The sequence below is a fragment of the Mobula birostris genome, chromosome 8, assembly GCF_030028105.1.
Source record: "Mobula birostris isolate sMobBir1 chromosome 8, sMobBir1.hap1, whole genome shotgun sequence".
In the NCBI taxonomy this organism is placed as follows: Eukaryota; Metazoa; Chordata; class Chondrichthyes; order Myliobatiformes; family Myliobatidae; genus Mobula; species Mobula birostris.
The window spans coordinates 167,942,416-167,961,775 of NC_092377.1; the positions used below are offsets into that span (position 1 = coordinate 167,942,416).

Here is a 19,360-nt window from a genome sequence, read left to right on the forward strand (position 1 = left end):
TGAAGAAGCTGTTCCTAAAGCACTGAGGCTCCTGTACCTCCTCCCTGATGGTAGTAATGAGAAGAGGTCATGTCCTGAGTGATGGGGCCACCTTTTTGAGACATCGTCTTTTGAAGGTGACTTCGATGCTGGGGGCGGGGGAGGGGGCTCATGCCCATGATGGAGCTGGCTGAAGTTGCAACCCTCTGCAGCTTTCCCCAATCCTGTGCAGCGCCCCCCCCCCACACGAGATAGTGATGCAGCCAGTTTGAATGCTCCCCACCGTACATCTGTCGAAGTTTGCTGGAGTCTTTGATGACAAACAAATCTCCTCAAACTCCTAATGAAATGTAGCCTCTGACTTGCCTTTGTGTGTCTTCTGTAATTCAGCAACAATGTTTATCCTGATTCTGATAGAGACTTATAGCCTCTACCTCAAACTACTTCCATCTCTCCCCCTCCCCACCACCCACCCTATCACAGACCCTTGACTGCTCTCTCTCCCATGTTCTACGTTGGGTCCACAACAAGTGACTGTTGCTCAGTTATTCTCAGAAGCATATTCCCAGTGTAAGGTGATAAACTTTCAGCCCAAAGCAGGGAGAGGGAGTGGGCCATCCTGCCCTGGATCCTCAATGAACCTTGTGAAGACAGAAAAGGTTGACTAGGTTAACATGTTTCCTAGGAAAAAGATTGGAAAGGCTAGGAGATTGAGGGGAGATCTGATGGAGGTATACAAAATTATGAGTGTATAGACAATGTGCACTCAGGAGGCTGAGGGGAGATTTGATAGAGGTATACAAAATTATGAGTGTATAGACAAGGTAAGAGCAAGCAGACTTTTCCCACTGACGTTTGGTGAGACTAGAAGTAGAGGTCATGGGTTAAGAGTGAAGGGTGAAATATTTAAGGGGAACATGAGGAGAACTTCTTCACTGAGAGGGTGGTGAGAGTGTGGAACAAGCTTCCAGTGGAAGTGGTGGATGCAAGTTCTATTTCAACATATAAGAGAAATATAGATAGTTACATGGACGGGAGGGGTATGGAGTGCTATGGTCTGGGTGCAGGTCAATGGGAATTACAGTTCTCCCCGTGACCGCGTGGGTTTCCTCTGGGCGCTCCGGTTTCCTCCCACATTCCGAAGGTGTACTAGTTAGGGTTAGTAAGTTGCCAGAGGTGTGATGACACTTACAGGCTGCCCTGTAAAAATACAATGATGCAAACAATGTATTTCACTGTCGTTTCTGATGTACATATGACAAATAAAGCTAACCTTTATCTTTAAATGGAGGGTCAGACATGATCATGTTGAGTATTGGACCAGGCTCATTGGGCTGAATGATCCACTTCTGTTCAGTCATTCCATGATATTCAAAGGATTTCACAATAGTGGGGTACAATGTGTCTGCGCGCACTGTTTAATATCTCCTTCTCCTCCTCCTCCGGCTCTCATAGCACAATCCGGATCTCGAGGAAGAGCTGGCACATGTTACTAAACCTCTGGTTCCACATCTCCATGACCTGTGCTGTGTTCAGTGGGGGTATCAACCGTAAGGAGTATGTTCTGCTCTGCCAAGTGGTGAGTGCCAAACCTGCCTGGTGTTTGTCTTTTCCTGAGTTCAGGGGTTTCTGTCATGTGTGGAGCAAAAGATTAGTTCAGGGTATTTTGCTATGGTACATGAGATGGTGAGCTTCAATTATTGAATAAGCAGGGGATCACTCTGTTTGAAGCCTAGTTGTTGTTCCAATCAGGGCCTCGGCAGGCTGGGATGTAGGTGTCAATCTGTAGCAAAGAGATTGGAAACCAAGACGTCGAGGCTCCATGGGAAAGGCGCCATGTCCGTGAATCTCTTCGAGTCCGGTGGAGAAGTCAAAGGCCCAAAGCCTGGAAATTCAAGTCCACTGGGGGCCAAAGGGGTTAGCGGCCTGTGTATGTGTCTGGGTGGGAGGGAGGAAACGGGCTTGTTTGGCTGTTGTTGCTTTGTCACTGGGATGTTTTATTTTGTTATGTTCCGTGCCGTGCTGACAGGGATTGTGAGTGTGCTATGTTGGTGCTGGAATGTGTGACAACACTTACACGTTGCCCCCAGTGCTTCCTTGGGTGTATTGATTGTTAACAGAAATGACACATTTCAGTGTGTGCTTCGATGTACTTGCGATAAATAAATCTAAAGCTGAGTGTCATCTGCCTACAATTCAATATGTAGAATGTGAGAATTGTGGCTGGAGAAACAATAATCCAACATCTGATTGTGAACTTTCAGGATTTTAGAACAATCAAAGTATGTATACTAAATACAACCTTGAGATTCATCTCCTTACAGGCAGTCAGAAAGCAAAGAAACCCAATAGAATCCATTAAAGAGAGACCATCAAACAGCCAATGTGCAGGGAAAAAACAAATTGTGCAAGCAGACAGCCGAAGTTCAGGACAGTGAGTCCAGAGCCGCGTAGCCGACCATCACCGTAGCCGATCCCGGTGGTTGCAGGCCGCAGCCTCTGTTCAGCACGGGGGCGCCTGGGCCGCGTGGAGCAGCAAGCTGAACCAGCTCGTCCCTCGCCACTGGCCCTGACCTTTTCAACCTGGCCTAGTTATTAGTTCGGGGTTGGTTTGGAGTGTGAGTAAACCGTGGTTGGGTGTGGGGTAGAGCTGGGGTCCATGGCACTATCAGATTTTACACTGGGACAGCTTCAATTCCCACCGTTGTGTAAGGAGTTTGTTTGTTCTCCCCATGACTGTGTGGGCTTCCTCCCGCTTTCCAGAGGCAGACGGGTGAAGGTTAATGAGTTGTGGGTATGCTGTGTCGGCACTGGAGGCATGCTGACATTTGTGGGCTGCCCAGCACAATCCTCACTGATTTGATTTGACACATTTCACTGTACATGTGACAAATAAAGCTAATCTTTAAACTACAGAGGCTGAGCTGCACTCATGTGGGTGATGCCTTTCAGTTAAGAACATAAGAACATAAGAAACTGGAGCAGGAGTTGGCCATCTGGCCCGTCAAGCCTGCTCTGTCATTCAATAAGATGATGGCTGATCTGGCCATGGACTCATCTCCACCTACCTGCCTTTTCCCCATAACCCTTAATTCCCCTACACTGCAAAAACCTATCCAACCTCGTCTTAAATATATTTACTGAGGTAGCCTCCACTGCTTCATTGGACAGAGAATTCCACAGATTCACCACTCTTTGGGAAAAGTAGTTCCTCCTCATCTCTGTCCTAAATCTATTCTCCCAAATCTTGAAGCTATGTGCCCTAGTTCTAGTCTCACCTATCAATGGAAACAACTTTCCTGTCTCTATCTTATCTATCCTTTTCATAATTTTATATGTTTCTATAAGATCTCTCTCTCATTCTTCTGAATTCCAGCGAGTACAGCCCCAGACGACTCAATCTCTCCTCTTAGGTTAACTCCTCATCTCTGGAATCAACCTGGTGAACCTCCTCTGCACCTCCTCCAAAGCCAGTATATCCTTGCTCAAGTAAGGAGACCAGAGCTGCACACAGCACTCCAGGTGGGGCCTCACCAGTACCCTGTACAGTTGCAGCATAACCTCCCTGCTCTTAAATTCAATCCCTCCAGCAATGAAGGCCAACATTCCTTTTGCCTTCTTGATAACCTGCTGCACCTGCAAACCAACCTTTTGTGATTCGTACACAAGTACCCCCAAGTCCCTCTGCACAGCAGCATGCTGCAATTTTTTACTATTTAAATAAACATCAAATTAAGGTCTCATTTACTCAGTCAAGTGGGCATTAAGAGTTTTCATTGTCAGTTTTCTCCTCCTCGTCCTGGCCAATTTTTCCCTTAACCAATGTAACTGACTCAGGTAATCGGGTCGTCTCCTCAATTACTCTGTGGGGCTTGCCACACAACGGTTGGCGTGAACTCTGAACTGATTCTGTGATCTACAGACTCACTTTCATGGACTCTCCAACTCACGTTCTCAGTATTGCTGTTTGTCTTTTGCACATGAGTTGTTTGTCAGTCTTTGTGTGTAGTTTTTCACTAATTCAATTGTTTTTAACATAGGACGTAGAACACTACAGCATAGTACTGGCCCTTTGGCCCAGAATCTTGTGCTGACTCTTTATGCTCTTTCTTTGTTTAGTGGCTGTCTGGAGATAATAAATTTCAGAGTTGTCTATGGACGCATGCTTTGATAATGAATGAACATTTGAACTTACTGTACTGGGAGAGGTACTAACCCTTCCCTCCCACATAGCCCTCTGTTTTTCTATCAACTATAAGTCTAAAAAGCCATAAGATGTAGGAGCAGAATTAGGCCATTTGGCCCATCGAGTCTACTCTGCCATTTCATCATGGCTGATCCAATTTTCCTCTCAGCCCCAATCTCCGGCCTTCTCCCCATGTCCCTTCATTCCCTGACGAATCAAGAATCTATCAACCTCTGCCTTAAATATACGTAAAGACGGCCTCCACAGCTGCCTGTGGCAAAGAATTCCCCAGATTCACCACTCTCTGGTTAAAGAAATTTCTCTTCATCTCTGTTCTCAAAGGACACTCCTGTATTCTGAGGCTATGCCCACTGTCCTTAAACTCTCCCACCATAGGAAACATCCTCTCCACATCCACTCTATCAAGGCCTTTTGCCATTCAATAAGTATCAATGAGGTCACCCCTCATTCTTCTGAATTCTAATGAATACAGGCTCAGAGTCATCAAACTCTCCATATGACAAGCCATTCAATCCTGGAATCATTTTTGTGAACCTCCTTTGAACCCTCTCCAGTTTCAGCACATCCTTTCTAAGATAAGGGGACCAAAACTGTTCACAATATTCCAAATGAGGCCTCACCAGTGCTTTATGAAGTCTCAACGTTACATCCTTGCTTTTATATTCTAGTCCTCTTGAAATGAATGCTAACATTGCATTTGCCTTCCTCAACACAGACTCAACCTGCAAATTAACCTTTTGGGAATCCTGCACAAGGACCCCCAAGTCCCTCTGCACCTCAGTTTTTTTGTATTTTCTCTTCATTTAGGCAGTAGTCAACCCTTTCATTTTTGCTACCAAAGTGTATGACCATACCCTTCCTGACACTATTCCATCTGCCATTTCTTTGCCCATTCTTCTAATCTGTCGCTAAGTCCTTCCGTAGTCACTCTACTGCCTTAGAACTACCTGCCCCTCCACCTATCTTCATATCATTTGCAAACTTTGCAACAAAGCCATCAATTCCATCATCCAAATCATTGACATATAATGTAAAATGAATTAGTTCCAAAATAGACCCCTGTGGAACATCACTAGTCACCAGCAACCAACTGGAAAGGGCTCCCTTTATTCCCACTCTTTGCCTCCTGCCAATCAGACACTGCTTTATTCATGCTAGAATCTTTCCTGTAATATCATGGGCTACATGCTTATTTAATAGCTTGTTAAATGTCCCTGATGTATCTGCCTCTATCATCACCCCTGGCAGTACGCTCCACACACCCACCACTCTGTGCAAAAGCCAATCTCTGACATCCCTCCCTATACTTCCATCTACTCACCTTAAACTTATGCTGCCTGGTATTAGCCTTTTTTAGTATTTCCTTCTTGTTTCCTGTAAATGCCTGCAAAAAAAGAATCTCAAGGTAGTATATAAGTTCATAAGACCATAAAACATAGGAGCAGAATTAGGCCATTCAACCCACCGAGTCTGCTCCGCCACTTCATCCTGTTTGAATCATTTCCTTCTTAACCCCATTCTCCTGTCTTCTTCCCATAACCTTTAATGCCCTGACTAATCAAGAATTTATTAACTGTGGCAATGAATTCCTCAGACTCACAAGGAAATTCCTCCTCATCTCCATTCTAAATATATATCCTTCTGTTCGGAGGCTGTAACTCTGGTCCCAAACTCTCCCACTATAGGGCACATCCTCTCCATGTGCGCTCTGTCCAGGCCTTCCAACATTTGATCGTCTTCACTGTATACTGTATACTTTGATAATAAATTTACATTGAACATTGTCTTTCATTTGCCGTGAAGGGCTGGGGAAAGGAATGCTGGTTTTATCTGTGACTTCCCATCTTTTCCCAGGTTGGGATTCTCCTGCATTACTCATCCCTCTCAACTCTGCTGTGGATTGGAGTTTCAGCAAGAGTCATTTACAAAGAAGCAACACAGAATTTGCAACGACAACACGAACTCGAGCTTCCAGCCCCCGCACAGCGGCCAATGCTCAGGTACGGAGGAGCTGTTGAAAAACTCAGAGATGTTACACTTCTTGCCCATGGGTCCAGTCCATCCCATGATTCATCTTTACCCCACAACACACCTTTACCCCACAACCCTCCTTTACTCCAGAACCCTCCTTTACCCCACAGCCCTCCTTTGCCCCATAACCCACCTTTGCCCCATAATCCATGACTACTTCCCCCACAGGATGGCATGGTAGCACAACAATTAGTGTGACGCCTTACAGCATCAGCAATGGAAAAGTCAGCTTTCACTTTCCACCTGTGCATTTAAGGAATTTGAACATTTTACCCCGACTGCATGGGTTTCCTCAGGGTGCTTTGGTTTCCTCCCACATTCCAAAGACCTACCGGTTAGGGTTAGTGAGCTGTGGGCTTGCTGTGTTGGCACTGGGAGCGTGACAGCACCTCAGCACATTGTCAGCCCGTGGCAGTCGTTGAGCAGAGAACACATTTCATTGAATATTTCGACGTACATGTGATAACTAAAGCTGATTTCCGTAATCTCCTTGGGCACCTTTCAAATGTGTTTCCACTTCCCTTGAAGACATGGATTCCCTGATGATGACAACTTGGACAGGGTGAAAGTTATTGGAACTTTGCAATTTGCTTTAAGTTCATAAGTGATAGTTTCAGTCTGGGAGTGGAAGGTTGAGTTATCAGAAAAGACGAAAGGCTGGGACTATTTTCCTTGGAGTGAATGAAGCTGAGGGGTGACATAGAGATTTATAAAATCATGACAGCTGAAGATAAATTGGATGGTCAATCTTTTTTCCGGGATGAGGAAAAATTTATTTATCCAGTGGATGGTGAATCTGTGGAATTTATTGCCACTGATAGTTGTGGAGGCCAAGTATTTGGGTGTATTTCAGGCAGAGGTTGATAGATTCTTGATTAATCAGGAAGTTACGAGAAGGCAGGAGAATGGAGTCGAGAAGGATGGTGAATCGGCCTTGATCGAATGGCAGAGTAGACCCGGTGGGCAGAATGGTGTAGTTCTGTTCCTCGGTCTTGTGGTCTGAAACAAGAGGGCAGAAGTTTAGGGTGAGGGGAAATCCAGAAGAAATGCTTCAATGATGTTTGGACAAGTTCACTGAGGTAATGCATCGTGGATAGACCAGGATTACAGTGGCTCAGGAAGCCAGCTCTCTGCCTCTTTGCATCCTTTAAATGAATATATAAAAATACAAATAGGAAAGATTCAGAGAATATGAGCCAGATGCAGGCAAATGGGACTATCTCAGGAATGCATGGATATGTCAGAATCAGAATCAGATTCAATATCACCGGCTTATGTCGGGAAATTTGTTGTCTTCACGACTTATGCTGATGATATTAAACCTAAAGGCCGGTTTCTATACTGAAACTCTGCAAGTCTGTTTCATTACATCCCACCTTTGGAATATTGTTGCTAGCCAAGATGTTCTAAGGAACTGTTGCAATGGACAGCTCAAAATGAAGCTTTGGCTCACTGTGTTCTCAAATCTTTCAAGTTTCACAAATGATCTGCTGGATCTAGTCCAGCACTTCAGAAGGTATTTTACCATTTAGTACCCTGTGATCATGACATATTTTAGGCTTTGATGAGATATTTCAACTTGGTCCAATTTATTAGAACATTTTGTTTGAGTTAAGTTTGAGAAAAATCCTGGTAGTCTAATAGAAACCATAGAAAAACTACAGCACAGAAACAGGCCTTTTGGCCCTTCTTGGCTGTGCCGAACCATTTTCTGCCTTGTCCCACTGACCTGCACATGGACCATATCCCTCCATACACCTCCCATCCATGTATCTGTCCAATTTATTCTTAAATGTTAAAAAAGAACCGGCATTTACCACCTCGTCTGGCAGCTCATTCCACACTCCCACCACTCTCTGTGTGAAGAAGCCCCCCCTAATGTTCCCTTTAAACTTTTCCCCATTCACCCTTAACCCATGTCCTCTGGTTTTTTTCTCCCTTAGCCTCAGTGGAAAAAGCCTGCTTGCATTCACTCTATCTATACCCATCATAATTTTATATACCTCTATCAAATCTCCCCTCATTCTTCTGCACTTCAGGGAATAAAGTCCTAACCTATTCAACCTTTCTCTGCAACTGAGTTTCTCAAGTCCCGACAACATCTTTTTAAACCTTCTCTGTACTCTTTCAACCTTATTAATATCCTTTCTGTAATTTGGTGACCAAAACTGAACACAATACTCCAGATTCGGCCTTACCAATGCCTTATACAACCTCATCATAACATTTCAGCTCTTATACTCAATACTTTGATTAGTAAAGGCCAATGTACCAAAGGCTCTCTTTACGACCCTATCTACCTGTGACGCCACTTTTAGGGAATTTTGTATCTGTATTCCCAGATCCCTCTGTTCTACTGCACTCCTCAGTGCCTTACCATTCACCCTGTATGTTCTACCTTGGTTTGTCCTTCCAAAGTGCAATACCTCACACTTGTCTGTATTAAACTCCATCTGCCATTTTTCAGCCCATTTTTCCAGCTGGTCCAAATCCCTCTGCAAGCTTTGAAAACCTTCCTCACTGTCCACTACACCTCCAATCTTTGTATCATCAGCAAATTTGCTGATCCAATTTACCATATTATCATCCAGATCATTGATATAGATGACAAATAACAATGGACCCAGCACTGATCCCTGTGGTACACCACTAGTTACAGGCCTCCACTCTGAGAAGCAATGCTCTACTACCACTCTTTGGCTTCTTCCATTGAGCCAATGTCTAATCCAATTTACCACCTCTCCATGTATACCTAGCGACTGAATTTTCCTAACTAACCTCCCATGCGGGACCTTGTCAAAGGCCTTACTGAAGTCCATGTAGACAACATCCACTGCCTTCCCTTCATCCACTTTCCTGGTAACCTCCTCGAAAAACTCCAATAGATTGGTCAAACATGACCTACCACACACAAAGCCATGTTGACTCTCCTTAATAAGTCCCTGTCTATCCAAATGCTTGTAGATTCTGTCTCTTAGAACTCCCTCCAATAACTTACCCACTACCGACGTCAAACTTACCGGCCTATAATTTCCCGGATTACTTTTCAATCCTTTTTTAAACAACGGAACAACATGAGCCATTCTCCAATCTTCTGGCACCTTACCCGTAGACACTGACATTTTAAATATATCTGCCAGGGCCCCTGCAATTTCAACACTAGTCTCCTTCAAGGTCTGAGGGAATACCCTGTCAGGTCCTGGGGATTTATCCACTTTAACTTGCCTCAAGATAGCAAGCACCTCCTCCTTTTCAATCTGTACAGTTTCCATGATCTAACTACTTGTTTCCCTTAATTCCATAGACTTCATGCCAGTTTCCTTAGATGCAAAAAGCCCAATTAAGATCTCCCCCATTTCTTTTGGTTCCACACATAGCCGACCACTCTGATCTTCAAGAGGACCAATTTTATCCCTTACAATCCTTTTACTCTTAATATACCTGTAAAAACTCTTTGAATTATCCTTCACTTTGACTGCCAAGGCAACCTCATGTCTTCTTTTAGCCCTCCTGATTTCCTTTTTAAGTATTTTCTTGCACTTTTTATACTCCTCAAGCACCTTATTTACTCCCTGTTTCCTATACATGTCATGCATCTCTCTCTTCCTCTTTATCAGAGTTGCAATATCCCTTGAGAACCAAGGTTCCTTATTCCTATTTACTTTGCCTTTAATCCTGACAGGAATATACAAGCTCTGCACTCTCAAAATTTCTCCTTTGAAGGCTTCCCACTTACCGATCACATCCTTGCCAGAGAACAACCTGTCCCAATCCACGCTTTTTAGATCCTTTCTCATTTCTTCAGATTTGGCCTTGTTCCAGTTCAGAACCTCAACCCTAGGACCGGATCTATCTTTATCCATGATCAAGTTGAAACTAATGGTGTTATGATCACTGGAACCAAAGTGCTCCCCTACACACACTTCTGTCACTTGTCCTAACTCGTTTCCTAATAGGAGATCTAGTATCGCATCCCCTCTAGTTGGTCCCTCTATATATTGATTTAGAAAACTTTCCTGAACACATTTTACAAACTCTAAACCATCTAGACCCCTATCAGTATGGGGGTCCCAATCAATATATGGAAAATTAAAATCCCCATACCACCACAACTTTATGTTTCCTGCAGTTGCCTGCTATCTCTCTGCAGATTTGCACTTCTAATTCTCTTTGACTTTTGGGTGGTCTGTAATACAATCCCACTAATGTGACCATACCTTTCCTGTTTCTCAACTCCACCCATAAGGACTCAGTAGACAAGCCCTCTAATCTGTCCTGCCTGAGCACTGGTGTAACATTTTCCCTGATAAGCAATGCCACTCCCTCACCTTTCATTCCTCTGCCTCGATCACATCTGAAACATCGGAACCCTGGAATATTAAGCTGCCAGTCCTGCCCCTCCTGTAGCCAAGTTTCACTAATTGCTATAACGTCATAATTCCACGTGTCAATCCACGCCCTCAGCTCATCCACCTTCCCCGCAATACTCCTAGCATTGAAATACATACACCTCAGAAGATTTTTACCACCACTCACAACCTTTCTACTAGCGGATTTGCTTGAACTTTTAACGTCATTTATTTTCACCCCAGCCACACTGTCAGCTCTGGCACTCTGGTTCCCATTCCCCTGCAAATCTAATCTTTGAATGCAAATCTAAACCTGATTGGACTGACAGGTTTTGTCAAAGGTATTACCATTTCCCCAACAAAAAAATTATGCAGAAAACCCCCAGAAATCACTTCTATTTCTTTTAACACACATCAAAGTTGCTGGTGAACACAGCAGGCCAGGCAGCATCTCTAGGAAGAGTACCGAAGGGTCTCGGCCTGAAACGTCGACTGTACCTCTTCCTAGAGATGCTGCCTGGCCTGCTGCGTTCACCAACAACTTTGATGTGTGTTGCTTGAAATTCCAGCATCTGCAGAATTCCTGTTGTTTTCTATTTCTTTTGTTTTCTTGTACTCAAAAATGGATCGTTTGTTTAGACTTAAGGTAGATTTTGTCATGTATTTCAACAATTGTGGTTGGGTTAAATCTCGGCCTCTGACAAAGTCTTAAATGCAAATAGTCCCGTGATCTGTCCTTTGCTGTCTGCAGATAAGATTTTAGTTTTGTTTTTAAACTAGATCTATCTCTTGTTACACTTCTTAATAGTTAGGGAGGACGCCTGTTATTTTTGAATCAAAAGAGTTTGCTTAAAGATCCAGGGGATTAATTTGTCACTTCAGAAAAATTTCTACTGACTTCAACATTTAAAATCTCATTCGTATTTTTCTCTTCAAAGTTCTAAGTTCATTTATTATCAAAGTATGTACACTATATACAACCCGAGTCAGCCACAAAACAGAGAACCCCAATAGAACTCATTTAAAAAAAGACTGTCATATACCTGATGTGCAGAGAAAAAAAATCATGCAAACAATAAAAGGAAGCAAATTGCATCAGAACTGAAGTTCACAAAAGTGAGTCCACAACCAGCCATCGGCGATTCAGGAGCCCATTAGCTGCAGACCACAGCCTCAGTTTGGGTACAGAATAGTAAACCTCACACAGCAGCAAGCTGAACTGGCCCGTCCCTCACCTCCAATCCCAGAACCCTCACCTCCTCAATGTGAACCGGCCCCGGAACCCTCACCTCCTCAACGTGACCCGGCCCCGGAACCCTCACCTCCTCAATGTGACCCGGCCCCGGAACCCTCACCTCCTCAATGTGACCCGGCCCCAGAACCCTCACCTCCCCTCAACGTGACCCTTCCCCAGAACCCTCACCTCCTAAATGTGACCCGGCCCCAGAACCCTCACCTCCTCAATGTGACCCGGCCCCAGAACCCTCACTTCCCCTCAACGTGACCCGGCCCCGGAACCCTCACCTCCTCAATGTGACCCGGCCCTGGAACCCTCACCTCCTCAATGTGACCCGGACCCAGAACCCTCACCTCCACTCAACGTGACCCAGACCCGGAACCCTCACCTCCTCAATGTGACCCGGCCCCAGAACACTTACCTCCTCAATGTGACCCGGCCCCGGAACCCTCACCTCCCCTCAATGTGACCCGGCCCTGGAACCCTCACCTCCTCAATGTGACCCGGCCCCGGAACCCTTACCTCCTAATGTGACCCGGCCCCGGAACCCTCACCTCCTCAATGTGACCTGGCACCAGAACCCTCACCTCCCCTCAACATGACCCGGCCCCGGAACCCTCACCTCCCCGCAATGTGACCTGGCCCCGGAACCCTCACCTCCTCAATGTGACCCGGCCCCGGAACCCTCACCTCCCCTCAATGTGACTCAGCCCCAGAACCCTTACCTCCTCAATGTGACCCGGCCCGGAACCCTTACCTCCTCAATGTGACCCGGTCCCAGAACCCTCACCTCCTCAATGTGACCCGGCCCCGAAACCCTCACCTCCCCTGAACGTGACTCGGCCCCGGAACCCTCACCTCCTCAATGTGACCCGGCCCTGGAACCTTCACCTCCTCAATGTGACCCGGCCCCGGAACCCTCACCTCCTCAATGTGACCCGGCCCTGGAACCTTCACCTCCTCAATGTGACCCGGCCCCGGAACCCTCACCTCCTCAATGTGACCCGGCCCTGGAACCCTCACCTCCCCTCAACGTGACCCGGCCCCGGAACCCTCACCTCCCCTCAACGTGACCCGGCCCCGGAACCCTCACCTCCCCTCAATGTGACCCTTCCCCGGAACCCTCCCCTCCCCTCAATATGACCCGGCCCCGGAACCCTCACCTCCCCTCAATGTGACCCTTCCCCGGAACCCTCAACTCCCCTCAATGTGAACCGGCCCTGGAACCCTCAACTCCCCTCAATGTGACCCGGCCCCGGAACCCTCATCTCTTCAATGTGACCCAGACCCGGAACCCTCACCTCCTCAATGTGACCCGGACCCGGAACCCTCACCTCCACTCAACGTGACCCAGACCCGGAACCCTCACCTCCTCAATGTGACCCGGTCCCAGAACCCTCACCTCCTCAATGTGACCCGGCCCCGAAACCCTCACCTCCCCTGAACGTGACTCGGCCCCGGAACCCTCACCTCCTCAATGTGACCCGGCCCTGGAACCTTCACCTCCTCAATGTGACCCGGCCCCGGAACCCTCACCTCCCCTCAACGTGACCCGGCCCCGGAACCCTCACCTCCCCTCAATGTGACCCGGCCCCGGAACCCTCACCTCCCCTCAATGTGACCCTTCCCCGGAACCCTCAACTCCCCTCAATGTGAACCGGCCCTGGAACCCTCAACTCCCCTCAATGTGACCCGGCCCCGGAACCCTCATCTCTTCAATGTGACCCGGTGCTTAAATCATCCAAACTCTGGGTCTTTTCTTGCTGTCGGGCCCACTTCGATATGATCTTGGGCCTGGGCCCTGCTGTCTTGATTTGGTCACATATCTGACACTTCCACTTCGGTCCAGTGCTCAAATCGATCAAACCTTGAATCTTTCCTTGCTCTTGGGACTGAGCTGATCATCGACTCTGACTCACCTTGGCTCTGCCACATCGAATCGCCACAGGTTGATTAAAAAGAACGAAATTCCTCAAATCCCAGGTATCATAATCCCTCATTTCCTCAGATCCCTGAATTATTCAATCGTTGAAATGACTGTGTGTTCTTATTTTTAATTATTATCTTGGGACTGGAGTAAGATAGCTTCATTCTTACACATGAAAGTTCTAGAATTCAGGTCCTCAGAACACCATCCAAATCTTTCCAGATTCGTGTCTTGTTAACTGAAATACAGTGATTAAAAAGTGAGAAAAGACATCAATGTTTTGTTAGCTGAGATACAGCGAGAAAGGACACGAGCTCACTAACAAAACTCAGTAACTGGCATCATTCCTCTCTCCAGTTGCCTTTAGGTTAATCCAATTAACTGAATAAAGTTGCCACCCATCCATGTTAATTTAAGATGCATAAAATGAAAGTAATTTCTAGCTCAGTATGCTTTGCATGAAGTTTATTTGGTCTTGGACCAACATGAAGGCATTGTTCAAAATTAATTATAAACACCAGACCCTGCAGATGCTGGAAACGGGCTGAGACATTTTTTAAAAATTAGCTTTACTTGACACATGTACATAGAAACATGTTGTTTGTGGCAATGTGCAACACAGTCCAAGGATGTGCCGGGGGCAGCTTGCAAATGTCACTATGCTTCCAGCGCCAACAGTTCCGGTCATTTTTCTCCTTGCCCTTCCCTCTTCTGCCATTCCCCACTCCAGCTTCCCTTTTACCTCTCCTCTTCTCCTCACCTGCCTATCACCTCTCTCCCTTTCTCCCATGGTCCAGTCTTCTCTCCTCTCGGATTCTGCCTTTTCCACCAATCACCTCCCAGCTTCTTACTTCATCCCCTCCCCCACCCACCAGGCTTCACCTATCACCTTCTACCTTGTGTTCCTTCTGCTCCCCCATCTTTTAATTCTGGTGTGTTTCCCCCTTCTTTTCCAGTGCTGATGAAGGGTCTTGGCCTGAAACGTCGACTGCTTATTAATTTCCACAGAGACTGCCTGACCTGCTGAGGTTCCTCCAGCACTCTGTGTGTTACAGCTCACCACAATGTCTTCTCTCTGTCTCTCTGCGCAGGTTCTATCTCATCGCAGGAGGCATTCCTCTGATTATATGTGGGATCACAGCAGCCGTCAATCTTCACAACTACAGCAACATCAGTCCATAGTGAGTATCCTGTGTCCTCTAATTGACCAGAACAACACCTGATCTTCACGGGTTAGTTAGTGTGACAAGACTGCTCAAACCATAGAATCATAGAGCACAGAAACTGAAACTGGTTTGTTATTGTCACAGATAGAGTGAAAAGTTTGTCTTGCATCCTGTTCATACAGATCAGATCATTCCATAGTGCGTTGAGATCGTGCATGGTAAATCAGTTATGATGCAGAATAACCAGTAGTGCAGTGGTTGGCATAACACTTTACAGCACCACTGGCCCAGGATCAATTCCTGCCACTGCCTCTAAGGACTTTGTATGTTGGTATGGCCCAAAACTGCTCATAATACTCCAAGTGCAGTCTGATCAGTGCCTTATAAAACTTCAGCATTACATACCATAGAACCATACCATAGAAACTACAGCATAGAAACAGGCCCTTTGGCCCTTCTTGGCTGTGCCGAACCATTTCCTGCCTAGTCCCACTGACCTGCACACGGACCATATCCCTCCATACACCTCCCATCCATGTATCTGTCCAATTTATTCTTAAATGTTAAAAAAGAACCAGCATTTACCACCTCGTCTGGCAGCTCATTCCATACTCCCACCACTCTCTGTGTGAAGAAGCCCCCCCTAATGTTCCCTTTAAACTTTTCCCCCCTCACCCTTAACCCATTTCCTCTGGTTTTTTTCTCCCCTTGCCTCAGTGGAAAAAGCCTGCTTGTATTCACTCTATCTATACCCATCATAATTTTATATACCTCTATCAAAGCTCCCCTCATTCTTCTACGCTCCAGGGAATAAAGTCCTAACCTATTCAACCTTTCTCTGTAACTGAGTTTCTCAAGTCCCGGCAACATCCTTGTAAACCTTCTCTGCACTCTTTCAACCTTACTTATATCCTCCCTGTAATTTGGTGACCAAAACTGAACACAATACTCCAGATTCGGCCTCACCAATGCCTTATACAACCTCATCATAACATTCCAGCTCTTATACTCAATACTTCGATTAATAAAGGCCAATGTACCAAAAGCTCCCTTTACAACCCTATCTACCTGTGACGACACTTTTAGGGAATTTTGTATCTGTATTCCCAGATCCTTCTGTTCCACTGCACTCCTCAGTGCCTTACCATTAACCTTGTATGATCTACATTGGTTTGTCCTTCCAAAGTGCAATACCTCACACTTGTCCGTATTAAACTCCATCTGCCATTTTTCAGCCCATTTTTCCAGCTGGTCCAAGTCCCTCTGCAGGCTCTGAAAACCTTCCTCACTGTCTACTACACCTCCAATCTTTGTATCATCAGCAAATCATTAGCCTAATGCCGGCGGTGGGGAAACTGCTGGAGTCAGTTATCAAGGATGTGATAACAGCACATTTGGAAAGCCGTGAAATCATCGGACAAAGTCAGCATGGATTTGTGAAAGGAAAATCATGTCTGACGAATCTCATAGAATTTTTTGAGGATGTAACTAGTAGAGTGGATAGGGGAGAACCAGTGGATGTGGTATATTTGGATTTTCAAAAGGCTTTTGACAAGGTCCCACACAGGAGATTAGTGTGCAAACTTAAAGCACACGGTATTGGGGGTAAGGTATTGATGTGGATGGAGAATTGGTTAGCAGACAGGAAGCAAAGAGTGGGAATAAACGGGACCTTTTCAGAATGGCAGGCGGTGACTAGTGGGGTACCGTAAGGCTCAGTGCTGGGACCCCAGTTGTTTACAATATATATTAATGACTTGGATGAGGGAATTAAATGCAGCATCTCCAAGTTTGCGGATGACACGAAGCTGGGTGGCAGTGTTAGCTGTGAGGAGGATGCTAAGAGGATGCAGAGTGACTTGGGTAGGTTGGGTGAGTGGGCAAATTCATGGCAGATGCAATTTAATGTGGATAAATGTGAAGTTATCCACTTTGGTGGCAAAAATAGGAAAACAGATTATTATCTGAATGGTGGCCGATTAGGAAAAGGGGAGGTGCAACGAGACCTGGGTGTCATTATACACCAGTCATTGAAAGTGGGCATGCAGGTACAGCAGGCAGTGAAAAAGGCGAATGGTATGCTGGCATTTATAGCGAGAGGATTCGAGTACAGGAGCAGGGAGGTACTACTGCAGTTGTACAAGGCCTTGGTGAGACCACACCTGGAGTATTGTGTGCAGTTTTGGTCCCCTAATCTGAGGAAAGACATCCTTGCCATAGAGGGAGTACAAAGAAGGTTCACCAGATTGATTCCTGGGATGGCAGGACTTTCATATGAAGAAAGACTGGATGAACTGGGCTTGTACTCGTTGCAATTTAGAAGATTGAGGGGGGATCTGATTGAAACGTATAAAATCCTAAAGGGATTGGACAGGCTAGATGCAGGAAGATTGTTCCCGATGTTGGGGAAGTCCAGAACGAGGGGTCACAGTTTGAGGATAAAGGAGAAGCCTTTTAGGACCGAGATTAGGAAAAACTTCTTCACACAGAGAGTGGTGAATCTGTGGAATTCTCTGCCACAGGAAACAGTTGAGGCCAGTTCATTGGCTATATTTAAGAGGGAGTTAGATATGGCCCTTGTGACTACGGGGATCGGGGGTATGGAGGGAAGGCTGGGGCGGGGTTCTGAGTTGGATGATCAGCCATGATCATAATAAATGGCGGTGCAGGCTCGAAGGGCGAATGGCCTACTCCTGCACCTATTTTCTATGTTTCTCTATTTCTAACTTGCTGATCCAATTTACCACATTATCATCCAGATCATTGATATAGATGACAAATAACAATGGACCCAGCACTGATCCCTGTGGCACACCACTAGTCACAGGCCTCCACTCAGAGAAGCAATTCTCTACCACCGCTCTCTGGCTTCTTCCATCAAGCCAATGTCTAATCCAATTTACCACCTCTCCATGTATACCTAGTGACTGAATTTTCCTAACTAACCTCCCATGTAGGACCTTGTCAAAGGCCTTACTGAAGTCCATGTAGACAATATCCACTGCCTTCCCTTCATCCACTTTCCTGGTAACCTGCTCGAAAAACTCCAACATCCTTGCTTTTATACTCTAGTCCTCTGGAAATGAATGTGAACATTGTATTAGCCTTCCCACCAAGTTGCCTGCAGGTTAACCTTTATGGAATCCTGCACAAGGACTCCTGAGTCCCTTTACACCTCCGATTTTGAATTTTCTCCCCATCTAAAAAGTTAGTCTATGCCTTTCTTCCTTCCTTCCTCCAAGGTGCACGACCATACACTTCCCTACACTACATTCCATCTGCCACTTCTTTGACAATTCTCACCATCCTACTGCAGACCATGAATCCTCAACACCTCCTGTCCCTCCGCCTATCTTCATATTGTCCACAAACCTGAGCACAAACCCATCAATTCCCTCATCCAGATAAATATTATGTGAAAAGAAGCAGTCCCAACACCGATCCCTGTGGAACTCCACTTATCATCAGCAGAAAACCAGAAAAGGCTGCCTTTATTCCCACTCCTTTCCTCCTGCCAGCCAGCCAATCTTCATGCTAGTATCTTTCCTGTAATATCACGGGCTCTTATCTTGTTAAGCAACCTCATGTGTGGCATGTTGTCAGAGGCCTTCTGAAAATCCAGGTGAACAACATCCACTGGTTCTTCTTTGTCTATCCTGTTTGATATTTCCTCAAAGAATTCCAACGATTTGTCAGGAAAGATTTACCCTTAAGGAAACCATGCTGGCTACAGCCTATTTTATCGTGCACTTCCACATAGCCTGAAATCTCATTCTTAATAATGGACTCCAATATCTTCCCAATAACTGACCATATGGAAGCAGGCCATTTGAACCAGAGGGTAGCCGTCTGTTTTAACCCCATCTCCCAGTACTTGGCCCACAGCCTTCTATACCTGGAGACTCAGTGTTCACCTGTCAGCAGCTCTGCTTCCCCTGCTCTCTCCAGGAGTGCATTGCAGGTACTCGCCACTCTGTCGGTGTGAAAGGTCTCCCGACCCTCAGATCCCCTGTGGAGGAGTGGAAAGGGCTGGCACGGTAGTGTAGCAGTTAGCATATCGCTATTACAGGACCAGTGGTCTGGGTTCAATTCCTGCCGTAGTCTGTATGGAGTTTGTATGTTCTCCCGTGACTGTGTGTTTCCTCTGAATGCTTCAGTTTCCTCCCACATTTCAATGATGTACGTCCGGGTTATGAGGTTAATTGGGTGGAAGGGCCTGTACCTATAAATAGAAAATAACATCTCCCACCCTTTACTCTACACCTGTATCCTCCAGATGTATTCACCTCTGACAAGGGGGAAAGATTCCTTATGATATTATGTACGTCAGTCAGACCACGCTGTGCTCCAGGGACAACAGACCCAGCCTCCCCAGTCTCTCCTCATAACTGACCTGCTTCATCCCAGGCAATATCCTGGCGTATCTGCTCTGGACCTTCTCCAGTACAATCCCATCTTTCTTGT

General features: G+C 46.0%; 1 protein-coding gene across 2 annotated transcripts in view; it reads left to right on the forward strand.

Moving 5' to 3' along the window:
* adgra2 (adhesion G protein-coupled receptor A2) overlaps window positions 1–19,360 on the forward strand; it is a 204,245-nt gene that overhangs the window by 174,270 nt on the left and 10,615 nt on the right. For both annotated transcript variants that reach the window (XM_072266811.1, XM_072266812.1), the window contains 3 exons: window positions 1,435–1,558; window positions 6,041–6,186; window positions 14,822–14,911. In XM_072266811.1, coding sequence (XP_072122912.1) covers window positions 1,435–1,558; window positions 6,041–6,186; window positions 14,822–14,911 — 360 coding nt within the window. The remainder of the gene's footprint in view (window positions 1–1,434; window positions 1,559–6,040; window positions 6,187–14,821; window positions 14,912–19,360) is intronic.